This window comes from Aythya ferina (assembly GCF_964211825.1).
Source record: "Aythya ferina genome assembly, chromosome: 4".
Taxonomy (NCBI): Eukaryota; Metazoa; Chordata; class Aves; order Anseriformes; family Anatidae; genus Aythya; species Aythya ferina.
The window spans coordinates 24,082,860-24,103,270 of record NC_140300.1 but is presented as its reverse complement, the minus strand read 5'-3'; the positions used below and the strand labels follow the sequence as shown (position 1 = coordinate 24,103,270).

Here is a 20,411-nt window from a genome sequence, read left to right as displayed (position 1 = left end):
ACTATTTTTTTTAAATAATAAAAATAAATCCCTAAGATGGATTAATAGCAACTACTGTCAGATAAAACATGTTTGTCCACTGTGACAATTGGTGCAGTGTGTTTGGTAGTTGCACTGTGTAACCTGTGAGAGAAGGTGCAAGCAACTAGGACGCTGAATAGGAAGTCAGTCTAGCTTCAACTGTTGTGTATGGTGCTTTTTTTCCCCCTTCTCTTTTTCAATCAGCTATTACCCAGAAGTTTTGTCAAATTCTGGTTGTTATGGCTGAGCTGTATCCAGAATAGAACCAAGAGTGTACTGGCTGAATTCCTTAGAAGTAACATATTGGCCTGTACTACCTTTGTTTCTGGTGGGACTGTGCAATTTCTCTTTTGTATTAAGACTTGGAACTGTTTGAAAATCTGTTTGATTTACTTTAATTGGCGTTAAACCTGATTTCAAAATAATCTACTGTTTACTTTGATCACATTGAGCTTTGCTAGTGAAGTTTGTTCATTGTTTCTTCTCCCTGGCACCACTTATCCCATCTGTGAGTTAGAAAAAGGCTGTTCATAAGTGTAATAAAATAATTTCTACTAGGATTTGTTTGAAACTTATAAATTTAACTGAGTAAAAGTTGGAAGGACTCATTTACTGGTTGAACTAATGGACTGTTACTCTTAGGTGAAGAATTCACCCAGTGAAGATGTTCCCAAACAAAAGCAGACAAACAAGAAAAAAAGAATAATCTATGATTCAGGTAATGTTCACAGTGGTTTCAGAATGTTCCTTTGTGTCTTTGCATAAATGTTCAAGGTGGATTAGGTAAATTTTACATCTGAAAGAAAGCCATGCTTGATTTATTTGTTGTTGTCTTTGGTAAATACAGTTAAAAACACTTTATATGCTACTCTTCTAGGAGAGGAGGAGATCTTTGAATGCACTGGTGACTTTTATTACTTCATAGTAATTATTGTTGGATAGTTAAAATGGTTCTTAATAGTGCAGTGTGCGCCATATGCGTAATATACAGTGCACACTATATACCAGATAACAGTTACTTTTTTAAACAGAAGCTTCGTTAAAAGTTAAATAAAAACTAGTCCAGACAGCCAATTCTATCAAAATTCCAAAACATTTTTGATTACAAAGATGTATATAAAATGTGAAGAGTTTTAGGGTTGCAGCTGTGTTAGGGATAAATAACATCAACTTTGGGAGGATGATTGTGTACTGTACTGTCACAATTACAGAGAATGCATGAGCAGCATAATATAGGAGACTATTTTAAAAGAGTAACATTTCGATATGTGCCTTTCTCTATTAGAAACCTTGTAAATGTTAATACTATAGTTGTAAATTCACCATGTGGAACACCCAGAATATTGTTTAGAGCATATATCAAACGTTCCAAAACACTGTTTGGAATATAATACTCAGGAAAACACTTTTTATAGTGCTTGTATTTAAAAAACAAACAAACAAACAGAAAGACCACTTACCTGTCAAGTTAGTTAAAATAATCTAGGCATTTGAAGCTTTTAAATTATTCTCAGTTGTTAGGTGATTTAGTTTTTCTTTGCTTGGATTCTAAGTTTTGAATAGCTGTGAAGCTGAAAAGATAGCAGGAGTTTGTACAATTCTTGACTTCTGCTGAAGCCTTTAGCTTGAATTTTTAGTGACTTAATAGAAGATTGCTTCTTTTCTATAAGAAAAAGAATGACAGACATCTGTCAGATTGATGCTATTATAAACAGGAGAAATTGTTCAAATCTTCAGATAAACTGTTTTTAAAACAGTTCATTTTGCTATGGGGAATTGTAGGAGAAATATTTCTGCATTTAGAGCTGGAGTACAAAAGTAATAGATAATTCAACTGCTACCTTTGAAATATGTGTACACCTTCACTTTAGTGCTGTTATCGTCTGGAGATTTTGTTACTTCTAGCCCATTAGCAGTTGGAAAAGAAAAAGAGAAATGCTGCTCTAAGTAGATAATGATGGAGAAGCCCTTTAGGGACTGAAGTCAACTGATGACATATATAAATATATATGTGTATAAATTTTGTATTGTATATTGTAATTACAATATATATTAGGGTTTAGCATTGAAAAAGGTAGACACTGAAGAATAGCCATCCGTTAAACATGGTATTTTTCTCAGCTTCTTCAGCTAGTCCTGCATACTCATTTGGATGTTGGCATATATAATCTTCAGTGAGATAAGTTTGTCCTCTTGACAGCTTTTGGGATGTAGAGAATGTTGAGGAGAGTGGCAGTCTACCAGTGTTCTCCTGAAAAATCAGGGAGTAGAACCTCAGTGATACACTCCCCCCATGGCAGCAGGGTTGGAATTCGATGATCTTTAAGGTCCCTTTCAACCCAAACCATTCAATGATTCTGCTCTAGCCTGATGTTAGCTTTTGCAATAGATGTTGTGGAATACACCAACATAATATACTGCCATATAAGTTTAATCATGCTAATGAATCTGTATTGAAAGTTTGTTGTTGTGGGTGTGGGTTTTTTTTCTTTTTAAAATAATCTGATGTGGTAATCTGCTAATTGTACAAATTTTTGGAAAGGCTTTTGCATAGATGTAGCAGTTCTTAAACGTGTAACTGTATTTCATTTTACTTAAAACAAACAAACAAACAAACAAACCAACAAAACTACTGGCTAGACTGAGTTCTCTACAAATTTTGATTTAGCGATGTACATGCTAGAATAAATGATGGCTTGAATATTAGCTGATGGAGAAAAATGAAGCTGTGCTTTGACCTACATAATATTTTTTTTTTCTCAGCTGATTGTATGTAAACACGTTAACTGATGTTATAAGATTTGTTACTTAAAGTATGTATTGTATGTGGAGGAAATCTACATTTGTGTTGTGGTCAAAATACAGATTCAGAAGAGGAGGTGCAGTCAGTGAAAAAGTCCAAGAAGCCATCAGAGAAAAAAGCAGCCACTTCAAAACTTGGTAAAGTTCTAAAGCAGCATCCTGTTGTTTATGTTTCAGAGACAGGTAATGGAAGTGCGTCATATGTTCAGCTGTAGTGGGGTGGATTGTGTTACGGATGGGATGCATTGTTTGACTGATGTACTTTTAAATACATCTGTAAGACCTAATATGGAGGACAAAATTAGATTTTCCCTAAGCTAAAGCACTTTAGAAGTTAGCCTCCAATATTGTAAAGAGCAGGGTAAAACTGAGGTGATGCTGGGTAGTGGCTTAGTTGATTTAATTAGGCATATAACTTCTCTGTTTGAGTATTTCATAGATCTAGGGGAAGCAGTTAAGTACAGGATATCTTTTTAATATAATTAAGCTACTCACTAGCACATCTTGTGAAGTGGTTACCATATGTAGGTCTGAAAACCTGGATTTTTTTTAACTTGGTATATGATTTTTCCATATCTTTAACCTTTGCCTTTAACTAATATATTGGTGACTGAAAAAAAATAAATCTTTTTTTTGTGTTTTATTCCCTTAACAACATAAGACTTTTTTAACATTATTTGTCTATTAGCCTTTTAGGAAGAACAGTAATTGGGAGAAACAACGGTAATGAATTTGTATGTACCATACTTTTCAGTCTTGCGTTTCAGCTTCCTAAATTATGATTTTTGCTTTTTGTGGAAAGGAGTGGATATAATTAATCATTCTTGATCATTTTTGGGTCTTCTGTAGTCTTATGAAAAGAATTATGAAAGTGATTAACTGCTGTATTCTAAGCAGTTTTGCCTAGAATTAGTCTCGTCTTTAGAAGCCGTGTAGTTCAACCAAAACCACAATCTTAATTCAAGCCATAAACACACTTCAATGGAACAGATGAGATCAAATTCTATCAGTTTGAATATTATTGTGCATTAATTTGTTGTGGTGATTATTTGCATGGTTGTTCTTAGTATCACTTTTCACTGTTGCTTTTTGTGCAATCCCTTATATGTGTGCTCTTGAGGAGAATCTTGTTAGATTGCAAACTTGAAGGAGACAGTCATCTGCTGTTAAGGAAGATTTATCCTGCAGAATCCTCATTGAAGAGGTTTCCAAAACAAAGTACTGATAGTGATTATTTTTTTTCCTTCAGGTTTTCATGGTTCTATCATGAAGCAGTTTTGCTTATAATTTTTTACTTCATATCATGCATTTTCCTCTATTAAATTGGAGATGTTATGAAAAGTTTTATTGGTATTAGTACTGGTTGACCAGTAAACATCAGTTTATGCAGACTTGTGTCTCACGTGTGAATTGAGCATTTTTAGGTTAACACTATATGCAGGCAGAAAGAATTCACTTAACTAAGATTCTGACAGTGGGATGAATTATATTCATGGCTTACTGAATAGCATAGATTGGAAACATCTCAAATTTGACTTAAGTTCACTTTATAAGATAGAAAATAGTGTTCTGCTTTTTTGTTTTGCTGTTTTGAGCTGAGAGCTACCCGAGTAAAATGTTGTCTTGTTAGGTTTGTTCTTTTCAGACAGATTTGCTTTTAAAAAATTATAATTTATTATGTTTTTTTTTTTTTGAACTGGGTCTATTGTAACTTCATGTTAATTTGTTGTATTGCAGATAAACTTAGGTATTGTGATACCAAACACCAGTTACTGTACTCAGCCTGTGTAACACCAGCTGTAGAATCTCCTCAGAGTTGCCCACTGGGTGGGCACATTTTGGTCACAGAGATGTTTCTTACATTTGTGATGCATCTGTCCACTTCTTACTGCTTTACTTTACTTTCTTACTTTATCCAGACTGAGTTTAGCTGAGGCTTTAACTATCAGGTCTTACATATTTGTCTCATAGTGTAGTTCTTTACTAGCTGCAGTACTTGGCTGGTATATATTCTTAGAAACTGTGATCAGATTTAAGGCCTATGCAGACATGAAACTAAACCTTGTATAAAACAAGTTTCTATAAGTGTTTGATTGCCAATTCTTCTGTTATCACTCTGAGTTTTAGAACACGTAACTTGGAAAATCGGACACTGTCCCTGGGTTTGGTATCTCTTTTAGTAAGAGAATTGCTGAATGTAAACATTGCCTCCCTAATCCTTCCTTTCATTTTTAAAACAAAAAAAGTACTGTTTGCTGCTGTGACCAATTAGAGGCATGACTCAGCTGGCTTCCTCCCCAGCCTTTTTGTTCCTCCAGGCTCTCTTCAGAATCATGGTTTCTAAGACGGATTGTAATGATTTTATTTGTCCTTGATATTTAACCTGGCACTTAACTGTAGCATGTCACATACTGGGATGAGCCCAATTTGCTAAACTATCCTGAACACTTTATCTATCTTATATGTCCACATCTGTTTCTCAGAACTTAATTTTTTCTAACAGTTTTGCCAACAACTCTTTCCTAATTAATTATAAATGATATTTAATAGCACTGACGCCAGACTAGATGAAAGATCAGATTCCTGAGGAATAAACGGTACCTATTTAGCTTTATTATGCAATTCTAGGTGGTGTAATCGAGCTTTTCTTCATAAGGATACCATGGGAATGCTGGTCAAGGTTATTAGTAAAATCCCTGAAAACCACTGCTCAAGGTTACTGTTATCTAAAGTGTCTTAAGTACACACAATTGACTTACAGTCTGTGACTAAAACAATGTCTTTATGATCTTGAGATTTAACACTTGACTTTCGTTTATATTTAATCTGTATAAATTGTTTCTACAGCATAGTGGAGTTGGGGAGTGAGCGTGACACTACTATTAACTTGGGATAAACACATTTTATAAGAATAGGAATATAGATAAGATACTAATGACACTGTAGAAATCTGTCCTCTTCTTGTTTTTAGTGTTACGCAGCTGAAAACTGACATCAAGTATAGTGTTGTTGGACTTGCCCCAAAGTCAATATCATTCTCCAGGGCTACGTCCTCAGAAGCATTTGGAAAAGTCTTCTGACATCTAGTAGTCAGTCAGAGCTTGGTAGTCAATTGTTACAACCTATTTTTGAGTCTTGTTTGAAAACTCCTGTGATTACTTGAACTTTTTTCAGCTCTCCTGTGTGGCTTTGTGGGATAAAGTTTTCTTGAAGATTGTTGTGCTAATTACTTTTTGGTTTGTTTAAGAGTGGATTCATTAGTTTGTAAAGTATGTGGTTTTTATACAAAAAAAGACAAAGTAAAGCAAGAGTAGTTTCTCTCCGTGGTTCTGTAAGAAATACTTTGTTATTGAAACATTTAATATAAAGACTTATCTTTACTAATGTCCAGAGTAGAGGCTGTTTTAACAGGTAACAAGGGAAAAAGAAAAGCCTGCCTTGTGATAGAACAGTCTGGCAGGTTGGGAAAAATCCAAATGTTTGTTGTACTTGTTAAACAGTCAAACAAAGTGTTATTTTAATAAAGAATGGAACCTTGAGTTTTGTTTGTGGAAGATGACCTGCTGTTGTGATGCATTGAGCCTCATCTGGTTTCATCATAAGTGACTATTTGGCAGGAACTGGGACTTGAATTGCTTTTAGTGAACACTTGGTCTTTCATGTATGTTGTGTCACAATGATTGTCTATGTAGGAATTGCCTTAACAGTCTGAATATTGCAAAATATAACTTCAAAAGAAATTGGCCTTGTTCTAGGTGGTAGGCTAACTTATTTATAAAGCTAGGAGAAGTGAAGGTGGTAGAAAGTGTGTAGGATTGTAGGTTATTGGAAAGTTGTTCCTTGAGGGTTTAGAATACAGGGCAGGAAGAATAGCTTCTGAATGTGCAGGCTGAATATCACCACTTACAATATAGAGAATATCAAAAGGAAAAATCAGGAAGAGTTGGATAAGTGCTAGTGACCAAAACAGCCCTCAAATCCAAAAACTGGTTCAAGTTAGCAGCAGATTGTCAGTGAATGAACACGTCTCGCACTGAACCATCTAATAGGGGTCATTGTCACTTTTACTTTCTGAGCAATATTAGCATAGTTTATGCTTACAGAATCTGCTATGCTCATGGAAAACAGCTCTTCATGCAGCAGCTTTCCTTTAAAATGCTTAATGAAAGGTCAGTTGAGAGTATGCAGTTGAACCTCGGGGGAGTTTGTCTTAAAATGCACTTTGAGGAAGGAGAGTTTTCAGTTCTGGCAGAAATGCTATGAAGAAGCAATGACTGGCGTTGCAGAGGGCAATGTTAGAGGGTACTTAAGAGCAAGCCCTATAGAAACTTAATTCATTAGGTGCCTAGGCGCTCTCTTTACTCCTGATAACTTGTCTCTGTGCCTCATTTCTCTTTGCATAAATTTAGGAATACCAGCAGTACATTGTAAGGATCCTGTAATAACTGCACTCAGAAGTGGTGAGAACATTGTTTATTCAACCAATTCATGTCTGTTTTCCTTTTCACCTCTAGCATGACTCATGAATCCAGTTGCAGATTAGGCAGGTTATTTTTTCACTTAATAGAATACTTCACCAGATTACAATGGTTTTAGACTTGTAAGTAAAAACAAATCATTTTTCTTCAGGCTGTGTGTCATGTACAGGACAGCACACGTTTAAGCTAGAACCTAGGATCATAATACAGGTAGTATTTGGGAGCAAAATTTCATAAATATGGACTCTTGCAGGTTATTTCTGTTTATAAAGTACCTATGCCATTTAGAAAAAAAAAAAAAAAAATATTTACTACATCACTGATTAGTACACTGTTACTGTGGGTGCTGAAGTGGCATGGATGCAGGTAACTTATTTGCAGGTACCTTTGCTTTTTATTTTCCACTTTGAGCGGTTATGGTACAGAGTTTACTTTTTTTTTGGTATAGATATCACATGGCACACCTATCGTGTTAAAACTTTCCTTTGGATCTTCTGGTAGAACAATTTAATAGGTTTTTTTTTCAGTTTCTTTGTAGTGGATATGTATTTGTTGTTCCTTTGCACCGATTATTAGTGTGCTGAGTGCTAATAAGGTTTTCTGGAGTTATGCTGTTAGGCATTAAAGTTGCAGTTTTTCTGTGGATAAAGTTATTTTTAAGGACTATAGTTTTTTTAAAAAGGCAAACTAGCAGAATTCCTTTCAGAATTCATAGTATCTCTTAGAATGGGTGTACAGTTCTATGCTTTACTTATTCCCATTGGATTGGAATAAGTTCAACATGAAATCAGTTGAAATCAGAAAACAACCGAGCCTCTTTTATTCAGACTAGTAATAAAAGGGAACTTTCTTGACCTCAAATGCAGATCCTTTAAAAAAAAAAAATAAAAAAATCCACATAGTTCTTAAGATGTAGTTATTGTTAAAAACAGTCTGGACTTGCAATTTAGAATAGAAGAACGCTTCTTACACAGTGACCTTTTACCTTTCCTAAGCTGTGATTTCACATGAAATAGGTTTTTAAAATAAAATTTTAATAACACTGTCATGTTTTTGAAGAAGCTTTCTAGTGAAAGCTTAGTTTTGCGTTTAAAATATAGTATTATAGTTCAATTTTCTTATATTATCTTAAAAATCTCAGTATAAAGGTTTCTGATGACTTGTTCATTTTTGAGTTAAAGCCTTTGACATTTTTCTGAAAGCTCTTTTAAAGAGGAATGATGCTCTGTCATGACTGCGCTTATCAAGCAGCCAGTTAGCGATCTGCTCAACAGATCATGTGTAAAGACTTAAATCTCTGAAATAGTGCATCAGTAGCCCATTACATTTGTAAATAGATCTTTTTTTTAAAAACAAAACAAAACAAAAACATACAACTCTATCCACTTGAGTAACCCTCAACCAAAGTAAAAATACTGTATTTGTTGGTTTGTGTTCTCTGTTAAAACTGGTACCAGCATATGAGCTGCCTTGTTTTGCTTATTACTCATAAGTTGCCTGAAGCTTTTTCTATAGTTCATATTGACTGCCCTATTTTAAATAAATTAACTTAAATATGAATGTAATGTTTTGATGTCACTTAACAAGTTCATTTTTCAGAGTAGGGGCTTGTCAATAGTGGCTTCAGAATGGCAGCTTTATTAGTACCTTTATTAGCTGCAGATATTGCTGCTTTGCTCTGACTATTCCTTTCTTCTTGGTGGAGATGTCCCTTTTCTTCCTTTCAGGTATTTTTACTGAGCTACTTAAGTAGTGAGTTTGACTTTACTCAATTATTTTGCTGGATTAGTTTAAAAGTGTTTAGTGTTTTTTTTGCTAGACTGTTTAATTTTGTGTAAAGTAGATCAGTCTGACCTGAGTGGCTAAGTATGTCGAGCTGCCCGAGCTGCATCTGGGAGGAAAAAAAAAAAATAATAATAATAAAAAAAAAACTCAACAAACATTTATACTTGCCAGGATTTTTTCAAGGTTCCTTTCCCACTTTTTTTTTTTTTTTTTTTTTTTTTTTTTGACAGTGCTGAATATTCCTGTCACGCAGCTAACTTTGGACAATGAAGCAGAAGAGGAAGTTTTGTTGCGTGGCGGGGACTTGTATTTGCTTTTGGGGAATAAAGCTGCTATTATGCTAAAACTAACCAGTTCAAGTGAATGAACTGGAATAAACTCTGTAATAAACTGGAATTTTATATGGCAGGTGTGATCACTTAATTTGAAAACTTGCAATAATTGGTGATTTTGCAGATCATTTATGATGATTGTTTATTTCAGCTTAAATACATTCAGCCTTCTGATATATTGTAGTGCCAAAGTGTCTTTCTAAAGATTTAAAAAAAACCACACACACACACACACACACACAAAATAAACATGCATATTTGACTAAGAATTTGATTTGGCACATGCTAGACGAAAGACTTCGTATAGCTATGTTGTTTGGCACTGAAGGCCCTATGGTGTTCAGTTACAATTAGACATGGAAGTTACTGTATTAAAGTTTGGGGATCCCAAACCCCTTTCCCGTAGTGAAAAATGTGACAGACAAATTCTTGAAGTTATCTCTGATAATTGGAAAAGCCAAAGAGGTGTAAGCTGATTTCAGAGGAGTAAAACTTGTATGGTTCTAGTAGGCTTTGTATTTTTATAACAGGATGCGACCTTGACATGTGGATATAGGCAGAGTGCTAACAATTGTGGTTTAAAGTGCATGTTTGTAGTACATCTAAAATCAATGAGCTTATTGAGAAATGACATTGAAAACCTAAATGACTGCACAGGCCAGTTTTTAAAAGGTAGGTTGCAACTACTGTGTTTTTAGAGCAGGAAGACAACAGGGAAAAACCACACTTAGCCAGTCGTATGTAGCATCTGTTTAATTAATTTTAGAAAGAGTTACGCTTGATGAGCTTGAATACAGTTGTTGGCTTTTCTCTTTAGGAGGGGTGGTGGTTATCTTGCAGTTCTTTAAGACTTACTTTAACCAAAAGATGAATACAAAACATGTAGAACTTACAAGTATTGGGACTGTTAAGTACTGATAAATGCGTACTGACATAATGAAAGCCTGATGCAATGACTTCTCTTTGTACAAACTATTTCCTCCACCTTAATTCCAGTTTGGGCAGTAGTACCTACTGCAAATTAGGGCAGGAGCTGCCTGAAATACTTATGTAAATGTATGACACTAAAAATTATCAATGTCCGGGATGTTGTTGTCTTGTGCAAGTAGTATAGGGTTAATAACTTTTGGATAGGATACAGTCCTCTAGCTCCATGTAGAAGTCCTTTATATGGTGGTCTGCAAACATTTACTGGTTTAGTATATATTTATCCTGATAAGTACTAGTTACTGTTAACATCTGGGTGCACTGCTTATGTTTGCAGTTGGTTGTAGAACATCCTGGTGAGAGGTTGTCTCTGCCTGGAAATATTTTGCATTCTAAACAGGATAGGAACCAGGGAATTATACACTATACTGATGAAGAGCTCAAGAGTACAGCAGGATCAAATGCAAATGAATAAACACACAGTTCAGAAGGCCATAGGGTACCATCCTATGCTGCTTGTTTCCGTTGTCACTATCTTTTCAGATTGGCTGAGTCCATTCTTGCATCTGAGTCTTCTTAAGTGAGCTGAATTTAATGAAATCTATAGAACATCCTAGATAATTTTTGCTGGAGTAGGGTTAGGGATCAGTCGCATGTGTTGCTCTGTAATCAACAGCTGAGAGCCAGTTGAGGAAGTACAGGGATAGGAAAGAGGAAGAGCAGAAGAGCAATAACAAACAGTTGCAGGTGGGCTGCAGGCATTAGTTTATTAACCTAGTTGTGCTGCTACTAGAGCAGCCTATAAAACAGAACCAGATGTGCTCTAGTGTTACAGAATAGTTCTCAAACCCGTCAGGATTTAACAGTTGTATGTTGCTAGGGAAGCTTGTTCTTGGAAATTACCTGGCGTAATGGGGCCCTGCTTCATGTGTAATGCTTGCATCCAAAATAATTGAAAGCAATCTCCTGGCTGTCACGCCTGTCTGTTCCATTAATCACAGGAATATCGTGCTCTTTTGTCACATCTACTTAATTTCCAGAAACCTTGACTAGAAGACGTGCTGTTGGCTTGCATTAGCAAGTCTTCAGAGCTGGTTGGGCGAGGGTGGGGGGAATGACAACACCCTGGGTGTGTATTTTCTGGGTACTTGTTCTTTGTATAGCACACACAGAATATGTGGATGTAAACAGCAAATAGTATTCTGAGAATAGTCGTGTTCTGTTATACAAAGGTTTTGTAAAGTAAAAGTTGTCTAGTTGATGATAAAACTGATTCTCATTCCTTAGCCTTGTATGGAGGTAGGGACTTGACAACAACAACCCACCACCGCCCTATCTCAACTGTTCATTTAGCAATTGCTCTTTACCATGGTTATAAAAGTGCAGTTGAACTACAATTGACTTTTTTATAAGCCAAAATCTAAACTTTTGTCCTTGCTTTCCCACAAATTGTGTAGGAGGGGAATGTCTTTCTCCCCCTTTTGCAGGCCGCAAGTGGTTTACAAGTGCTGTGTTGCAAAACATAGATCTGAACAGACCAGTAGCAGTGCTGGGACTCCCCTGCTATTTTCAAAGCTGCAGATTAAGTCATCTTCATCCTTGTAGTGGAACCAAAGAGTGTACAACTGATTGATCAAGCGTGCTACTCACTTCTGGGGCAGTAGGCATGTGTGAGCAGTTTGCTTCAAGGAAGAAGTGTTAAGGTAAAGGGTTACTGTAAGAGTTGAAGTTCTTATGTATTTGAAGTAGGGGGGAATGCCTGGAGATCATGCAAACTTGCGGTGTGCCTTGTGGATTTCATGAACCTGGGATGAAACTAGCCTGAGCATCTGTCTGCTAAAGCATCTGTTGAAACCCACTTAACAGGATCAGGATGAATTTTGTTTCCTAATGACCACTTCTGTGTTTTCATCCTGTCTTTCAGTATTTACATTTGTAGATGACTGTCCCAAAGTGCTCTTGTTCTTCTTGAGCTACTACTTGCAGACCATAAATGCTTCTAATTCTGTCGTTTCTAGGAAGGACATAATTAAAGCAAATATCTAACCATTGATAATATTTAGTACTGGCATCATAAATGAATCAAATCCACATTCTTTTTAATTAAAAACTTAATTATATTTACTCTACATCTCTCTACTTGAGAGAAAGCAATATCCTGGTTTTTTATTATTTAAATGGTTACAAGTGAATAAGGAAAAAAAATCAATATTGCGTGCAGACCATGTGATAACAATGATAAATAGAGATTCTTTCCTAGCATCGTAGCAGTCCTTCATTTAAGAAAATTGCATGAGTGGTCAACAGAACAGAATCTCTCTTTTTTTCCCCAGACAAATATAATTATCTCTGCATTAACTATTGATTTTTAGCAATAGGTGCATTTTACTCCTGCAAACGTATTTTCTCATTTAAATGGGAAAAAGCAAAAGAAGCAGACTATTCTGAAATTAGGTTTGAGATAAGCAGTCTTATATTCAGATCTCAAACTATTACAAATTAGGAGCCTAAAGCATCTAGTGTCTAAATCTCCCAGATATGTAACAGTTAAATTAAGCTAAATGGCAGTAAAAGATTTACCTCTGCCTAAGGAAAGTACATAATTTGCCTAAGAATCGTAAAGCTTTTAGCTTCTTGGTAAAATTTGCTGCTGCTGCTGCCATTTGAGGGACCTGGGCTTGAGTTTTATCTTTCACATGTCTTTGTGAATCAAATTTTTTTTTTTTTTTTTTTTGGGAGGGTGGGGTGGGGGGAGGGGGGAGTGTGTGTGTGTCTTGATTTCAAATGCTGAGAGAATTTCTTCCCTTACAATCATATCTCTGCTTTATTTTTCCTTGTCTGAACTTCCTCTCACAGGAATTGTCAGGATCCCCATTTATATTAGCTGCTGCTTAGTAAGTGATGAGTAGCAGACAGTTCCAGCTGATGCCTAAAATGCCCTTGTTGCTGCTATCTACTGAGAAAAGATTACACAAGAAAAAATTCCCTCTATTGCTTGTCTAATATATTAAGAAATTATAGATCCAATAGACATACAACATAAGCTAAACTTAGGGAAGTGATTAAGAAAAATGTATGTATGAAAAAGGAAATATGGGGGCTTAAGTTAGTGACTGGAAAATGAACGTATGTTTGCGATAGTAATGTGAATTAAAGTTTAATTATAAAACGTGTTCAAAACATTCTTTGTGTCTGATATGTTGAGGGGGTTGGTCAAAACATCCACATTTTGAGAAATGTAAAACCAGACTTCAGTTAGAAGCATGCAAATAAGACTGCCTCTGCTTCTGTTCCTTCCAAGTCTTTGTGCTTTATTCCTTTTGTATCTTCTGCTAATTTTAGGACTTCTCTTGCAGTTTGCTTCTTAGCCCTTTCATACTTCTGAAATCTGGAGATTTCACGAAGAAAGTGCTTTTATTACTGATCATAAAGTTTGTCCAGCAATGTTTCATTTTTTTGTGTGTTCAGTGATCTGTGGGCTCACACTACACATTGTGTAAGCCATTTCCCCCATCTAGTGTGTTTAATGGTGGTTATTTGGTGTTTTAATTTTTTGTTTTTCTTAATTGAAAAATCTGTTCTGTATGCTGAACTCTTGTCTGATTCTACTTTCCTGTGAAATGGCTGCATTTCTTTGAGATGCTTCTGACTGTACTGGAAGGAGGGTGTGTTTTAGTACAGAGGCGTAGAGGATAGAAAATGTCTTGCAGAATCCTACTAAAAGGGGCAAAGCAGAAACATTTTGACACCGTTATTTTACTAACACGTTCATAAGGTATGAGCAGTACTTTACGAATAACCGAGTAACTGCTGTCCTGTAAACGGATGCAAGAAGCTACCATGTGGGCTCTTTGTAAATACAATGTTGTAATATTTTTTCCCTGCTTGATAGTACAATGTTGAGGGATTAAGAGTATGTAAGTGTACAAAGCATGCATTATCTGTTCTATTAGTGAATACTACAAAGTAATAAAATATATGTGAAATGCAAAACTATACTTTTTATTTGAAGGTTGTGCTATGCATTTGGATGCTGTGTTGGTAAAGGAGAGAGTTCAAATTTCAGTGATGTAGATTTCTGTTACATCCTTACATAAGGATGCCCTTTCTTACATAAGAAGGGAAGGCATTCTTTGCAAACCTTTCTAAATGAGAGGTAGTGCATTTATACAAGTAGCAGACTTCTGTCTCTCTATTTTAGCACTCAATTTATTCAGACCTAGCTGTGCTATTTAGATGCTAAATATTGTTATGGAACTTTTACTTTTTTTTTTTTTTTCTTATTCTTTCTTTCTCCAAATCAACTTCTAAACACCTGTACTGTTTTATTAAGGTCTATGTTAATGGAATCTGCCCAAAATATTTCTCTTGACATAAGAAGACATAAGAACTAAGAATAATAAGAACCATCTACTGGAATTAATAAAATATTATTCATGTTTAGATGATGATGATGACTTTGTCAATAAGAGAATTTCCCTGAAACCAAAGGAGAACGGGGTATCAGCCATCAGTTGCCCAGGATCAACGACAGTGAAAAAGGAAGATGTAAAACCACGAGCTAAACCCAAGCCATTATCTCCAGTGAAGCTGACTCCCACCTCAGCTCTCGATTACTTTGGGACAAGTAGTGTCCAGCGATCAGAAAAGAAACTGGTAGCAAGTAAAAGGAAGGAAGTGAGTACTGATGAGGTTCCTTTAGGTTACTTGTGTGTTTGATAGCAGAACAAAATAGCCAACTTAATAACTTTAAGAACTTTCTTAGCTGCTTGTCCTATTGAATGTTACTTTTTCATAACCCTCAGGTGTAAGGTCAGTTTTGATGGTATGTAACGAGCATATTAAATCCTCAAAGACTATTGCAGAGTAAAACTTCCATGTTTGAGAAGGAAGTACAAAATCAAAAGTAGTATTTTCTTTATTACTTTTTCCCATATGATTTTCCTTAGAATTTTTACACAGTCTTTTGGGAGGAGTGAGTGGATGGGGTAGCTTATAGCTCGGGGGGAAGAGTTGTGCAGAGGGTAGAGGTAGCATGTTGTTTTCCAAAGCTTTATGACATAGATATTCATGGAATAACAGAGCACCAAATAAAGCATGGAGGAAGTTCAAAATTCACAGTGTAGCTTTTGTCTCTGTCAAGCTGGCCAGCTGTAGTAGCATCAGTGGTGTTGAGTATTTTTTGAAAAAACAACATCTAGATGATGTGGCTTTGTTTTGAATAGTAAAATCTCTTGAAAACAACCCTGGTTAATAGTGTATAGGTTAAAGAACTAGGAATAAAATGCTGCATGTCTAATTACCTGTCCTTTTCTAGAAGTACACAAAATGAGTTGCACAGGTTAAATTATTACAGTTTACACAATATTGGAGAAACTGAACTGTTGATGCTTTTTTTTTTTTCTTTCCCCTCTTAAATATAGCCCTCACAAAGCAGGGACAGCACAGTGGACGATGAAGCCATTGCTAGGCAACTGCAGCTTGAAGAAGATTCAGAGGTAACAGCTGTATACATTTGTTGCTGCATTCCAGAAGCGATTTGTTTAACTTAAAATTGTTTTTAAGAAATAAAGATGGACTTTCCATTTATGCTATATATAAATAAATATGCTCATGTAATCTGTATACTTGAACTCTTCCACATGTGTGCAAACACAGTCGCACAGTTATGTTTATGGACGTTATTTCAGCAAGGTAAATAGAACCATGTCTCACCTAACTTATTTTCCATCTGTGCAGACTATCTCTACCTATGCAGTTGATGTTATTGAGAATAGTTTTGCTTTTCACTTTTTGCTTCTTCATGTTTTTTTTCCTATTCCCTCAGATTAAAAACTAAAAACTATTATCACCTGTTGTCATCTAAGTTTTAGTTGAGAAAAATGTGAATGACCCATACCTCATTTGTGGTGAGGCACTATCAGATTGCCCAGAGAATCTGTGGATGCCTCATCTGTCGCTGGGGGTGTTTGAGGCCAGGCTGGATGAGGCCCTGGGCAACCTGATCTGGTGGGAGGTGTTCCTGCCCAGGGCAGGGGGTTGGAACTGGGTGATCTTTAAGGTCCCTTCCAACCTGAGCCACTCTAATTCTGTGATACGTGTGCATCTCACGTACCTGTTTGAATAGGTGCTAATGTGGGAGACAGGTATACTTGTCATACATGTTTCCTTCACTCTGGGAAAATCGATTCATTTCCAATTGGTAATATTGAGCATCCTTTGAAATAAACATCACAGGTGCAAAATATGGTCTTATCCTTGACCTCCCCAGAGGTCAATGTTTATTGACAACAATACATGTTGTATTAAGGAAGAGAAAAGGTTTTCCCCCAAAAGGCTGTGTTGGGTAGAAGAGTTTACTTGAACATCAGTCGTCACTGTATATGCTGCAGCATTATGTTAGGTGAAACACACATGAAAACAAACCTGACTTTGTTTTGTACAATTTAATAAGTAACTTTCTTAGACTCTATATGCAGTATTTGTTCTTGATGGCTCTTTCTGTCAAAGAAAATCAATTAAGTAAATATCAATATTAAAAGCTTACAATATATTTTAATTAAATTCCATGAAGTGAGCAAAATAAGAACAGAGCTAAGGGCAGTAGTTAACTTCTCCAAAATTGCCGCATTATTTTTTTAATATAATTTTAGTAGTAAACAAAGAGGAAAACTCATTATTGAGACATCATAATAGTTAACAGCCTTTGTTCCTACTTTTCTATTGGGACCATTGTCAAAAGTTATTTGGAAGCTAACAGGTTGCCTTTCAATGCAAGCTGGTGGTTGTGAGATGCTGTCTTCAAGTTTTGATCACTCTTTTTAAAATGGAAAGGATGCACAGCAATAAAATTATGAAGGGACAGAAATTGTCTTTAAAAACAGATTGTTTAGGCCTATTAATGTTTCTAGTGCAACAGAGCCAAACTCTGCTCTTTGCATGAGTTCTCTGTCATTTTTGGAGAGAAAAAGTCATTCTGCAGTGTTGCCTTCAGAAGTTTATTTGCATCTGGTAAGATTTTTTTTTTTCCAGATATGTGCTGTCTTATTTTAGATAACTGGTTTGTCTTGAACAGTAAATAGTTTTAAAATATAGTAGTGTTAAAACTTGTCAGACATGAATCTAAAACTTTTTATTTTCCCTTATTACAGCTGGAGAGACAGTTGCATGAAGATGAAGAATTTGCGAAGACTTTGGCCATGTTGGATGAAACACCACAGAAGAAAAAGGTTGAATTCTTTATTTTCTAGAAACTGCATTGGCAATTGTGTTATGTAGACACCTGATCTGTGTCTAAAGTCACGAGACTTCCATACAGATGCCTTAAAAACAGCAAGAAGGTGTTTTCATGAAAAGAACATGCTCAATTTTTTATAGTTTCCTCTTGGATTTTTCTCACACAGTAAATTGTTTCATTTCTAATAATACTACAGACATTACTTTATTTCTGTGCAATTTATCTTGAAATGTAAATATAAGTTATAGTTCTAATTACCCACTGACAATTATGTTGAAGTTATATCGAAGCTGTTTTGTTGTCTTTGTTTTCACCGTTGCTCATCATCTTATCAAATATGTACTTGAATACAAATATTTAGGTAAATCAGTTATGAAAAGATTTTTAAATTTTACAAGGCTCTAGATCATAATATTATAGTTTCTAAGAATGCAGCTTTTGTGATGATGGCATTTATATAACCAGAATCCACTATACTGGGTCAAATGTCCCCCATTATTTAGTTGCAGTAAATGAAAGCATATACCTAAAGACGCATAAGAATGGTTTGAGTACTAGAATGCTTCTCCTTTAAACTTCCACATTCTCCAGCCATTCCCAGGTCACTAACTTAATCCAGGCTTGATTTTTATGTATTTAGGAACTCACAAGATTCTTTTTACAGTGGGCAGTCACCCACAATATACTGAGATTTGCTGTTGAACCAATTGCAAATCTGAGGGAATGTATGTACAACAGAGCATCAGAGGAATTGGCAGTTGGAACAGTGTGGCTGTGGTGGAATGGAGCATATCCTGTAGGTTACTTTTTGCTTGAAGTTCCACATTCATCTTGACTCATCTCAAATGAGTGGACTGCCTGTCTCTGTAATACCTGAAGTGAGGTGCTGCAGACTGATGCCTTAGATCAGTTATGGCTCCTCTGTTTCAGGAGGACCAGATCAAGTGAAGTTAGTCAAAGGCACAAGTTGGTGAAAAATAATGGGAGAAAAATGAAGGAGAATACTTTCTTTTGTCAGAGCAAGCAGGGGTTTTTGGTTTTTAACTCTAACCTCAGTGGTGTGAGTTCCCCCAGTTTCCATAGCTTGTGCTGTAAGGCACAAGACTACTTCTGGCACAGTGAAATATTTGTTAGGTTGTACATCAAAGCTTTTATAATTTAGGATTGCTAATTTGAATAGAGCAAACATTAGTACTTCTAGATTATTCAGTAAACTGGTTAGAATTGATCCTTAATGTAACCTGGAAGTTGGTCTGGTGTTTGAAATTATGTGCATGGCTGAGCATAGGATTTGCTCACCTGCCCACCTTTGATAGAGTTTGTATTCTGACTTGTGGTAGGGATCAGTGTGTGTCTCTTTTTTTTGTGGGTGTATCATTGAGCCTGATGTACTTATTTATGGACTGGAATACTTAACAGAAGGGAAACCTAACAGATCTGGACTTAAGGGTAACATGGGACACGGCATGTCTGACTTTGGCATTGTTTGTTCACTTAGGCTCGGAGGGATTCAGAAGAGCAGACAGTACTGAGCATCAAGAGCAGTCCTAACATGACAGAGGGATGCAAGCAATCTCAGAGAGGTAGGACACTAATATTACAGATCTGATGAAATGTTCTCAATTTTCAATTAGATACATTCTTATGTGTGTGCTCTTCTCTACTGTTTAAAGTGAAAGCAACAAACTCTGCAGGTGAAGCAAAACAAACTAAATCTGAAAACTCAAAAGGGTCCCATTTACCCCCACAATCAACTGATAGTAAACTAGCAGAAAAGTCAACTGATAAGTCAACTGATAAGACCTTGCCTTTGAAGCCTACCTCTAAGCTTGTGGCTCTGAAACGAAAAGAAGAGATTGCTGAAAAGGAAAGAGGCACTCAAAGTTCAGTATCAAAAGAAAAACCTCAGGGAAAAGAAGAGAAGAAAACACCAAAGAAGGAGAAAATTTCTCCCAAGAAGGCTGAGGTAGGAGCTATTCATAGATATTTAGTTAGCTTGGTAGAGTTCACAGGAAAATGGTTTTCAGTTGTTACTGTTTATGTATCACTGTTGTCACTTGGTACTTTGTTCTAGGTACTTCTAAGTGACTTTCAGATCTTACCAGAATTCAAGTTCCTAGCAATTGTAGAAATGTAGGAAAGAAATTAGCTGGAAAAATATAAATTGAATACATCAAGGAACTGAGAGTTCATTAATGCTCACTAAGGTGTGCATGTGTACTGAAAAATGAATTCACTAGCCTTTCACATTTAACTTCTCTGAAAATTTGCAGAATGCAGGAATTCTGCTACTTGACTAGCGAGTAAAACTTCTTATGTGAGCTTAGGTGACCTTGTGAATGCTATACTGCTGTTAAAAATCAATACCACTATCATTCTTTTTTTCCTCTCCCATTTCCAATTTCATGTTTCTGAAGTATATTTATTATATTCCTACATAATACATTAACAATAACTTAGTGTATTCTTAACTGTCTGATTCAGTCACTATAATTAGTGAACGTATTCTAGCTGTTACTGGCCACTTAAAAATGTACTTTTAAATTTTAAATGCAAAATAGCACATTTATTTGACATTTAAATAACAGTTGTAATTGGGAGGGAGTGCCTGCAACTGTTCCTGATGAGCTTTAAACAGATTTTTACAAATAAAAAGCTTAGATTTCTTAAGTAGAAATACTAAAAGGAGATTTTACGGAAATGTAGATCTTACCAATACCTGATCATCATTCAGGAATCAAATAGGATGTGAATTTAAAGCAACAATTTTATTAATAAAGTGACTGTGTATATGCAGAATGCAGATAAATGTACTGAGGATATGTACCA

At 35.7% G+C, this 20,411-nt stretch overlaps 1 protein-coding gene across 4 annotated transcripts in view; it reads left to right on the top strand.

The window, feature by feature from the left end:
• The window catches only part of RFC1 (replication factor C subunit 1), a 39,303-nt gene that overhangs the window by 6,899 nt on the left and 11,993 nt on the right, over positions 1-20,411 (top strand). For 2 of the 4 annotated variants that reach the window (XM_084518392.1, XM_084518390.1), the window contains exons 3-9: positions 664-739; positions 2,887-3,006; positions 14,790-15,022; positions 15,769-15,843; positions 17,497-17,574; positions 19,081-19,165; positions 19,256-19,548. In XM_084518392.1, the coding sequence (XP_084374518.1) occupies positions 664-739; positions 2,887-3,006; positions 14,790-15,022; positions 15,769-15,843; positions 17,497-17,574; positions 19,081-19,165; positions 19,256-19,548 (960 nt within the window). The remainder of the gene's footprint in view (positions 1-663; positions 740-2,886; positions 3,007-14,789; positions 15,023-15,768; positions 15,844-17,496; positions 17,575-19,080; positions 19,166-19,255; positions 19,549-20,411) is intronic. The other 2 variants (XM_084518391.1, XM_084518393.1) reach the window with 2 other exon arrangements.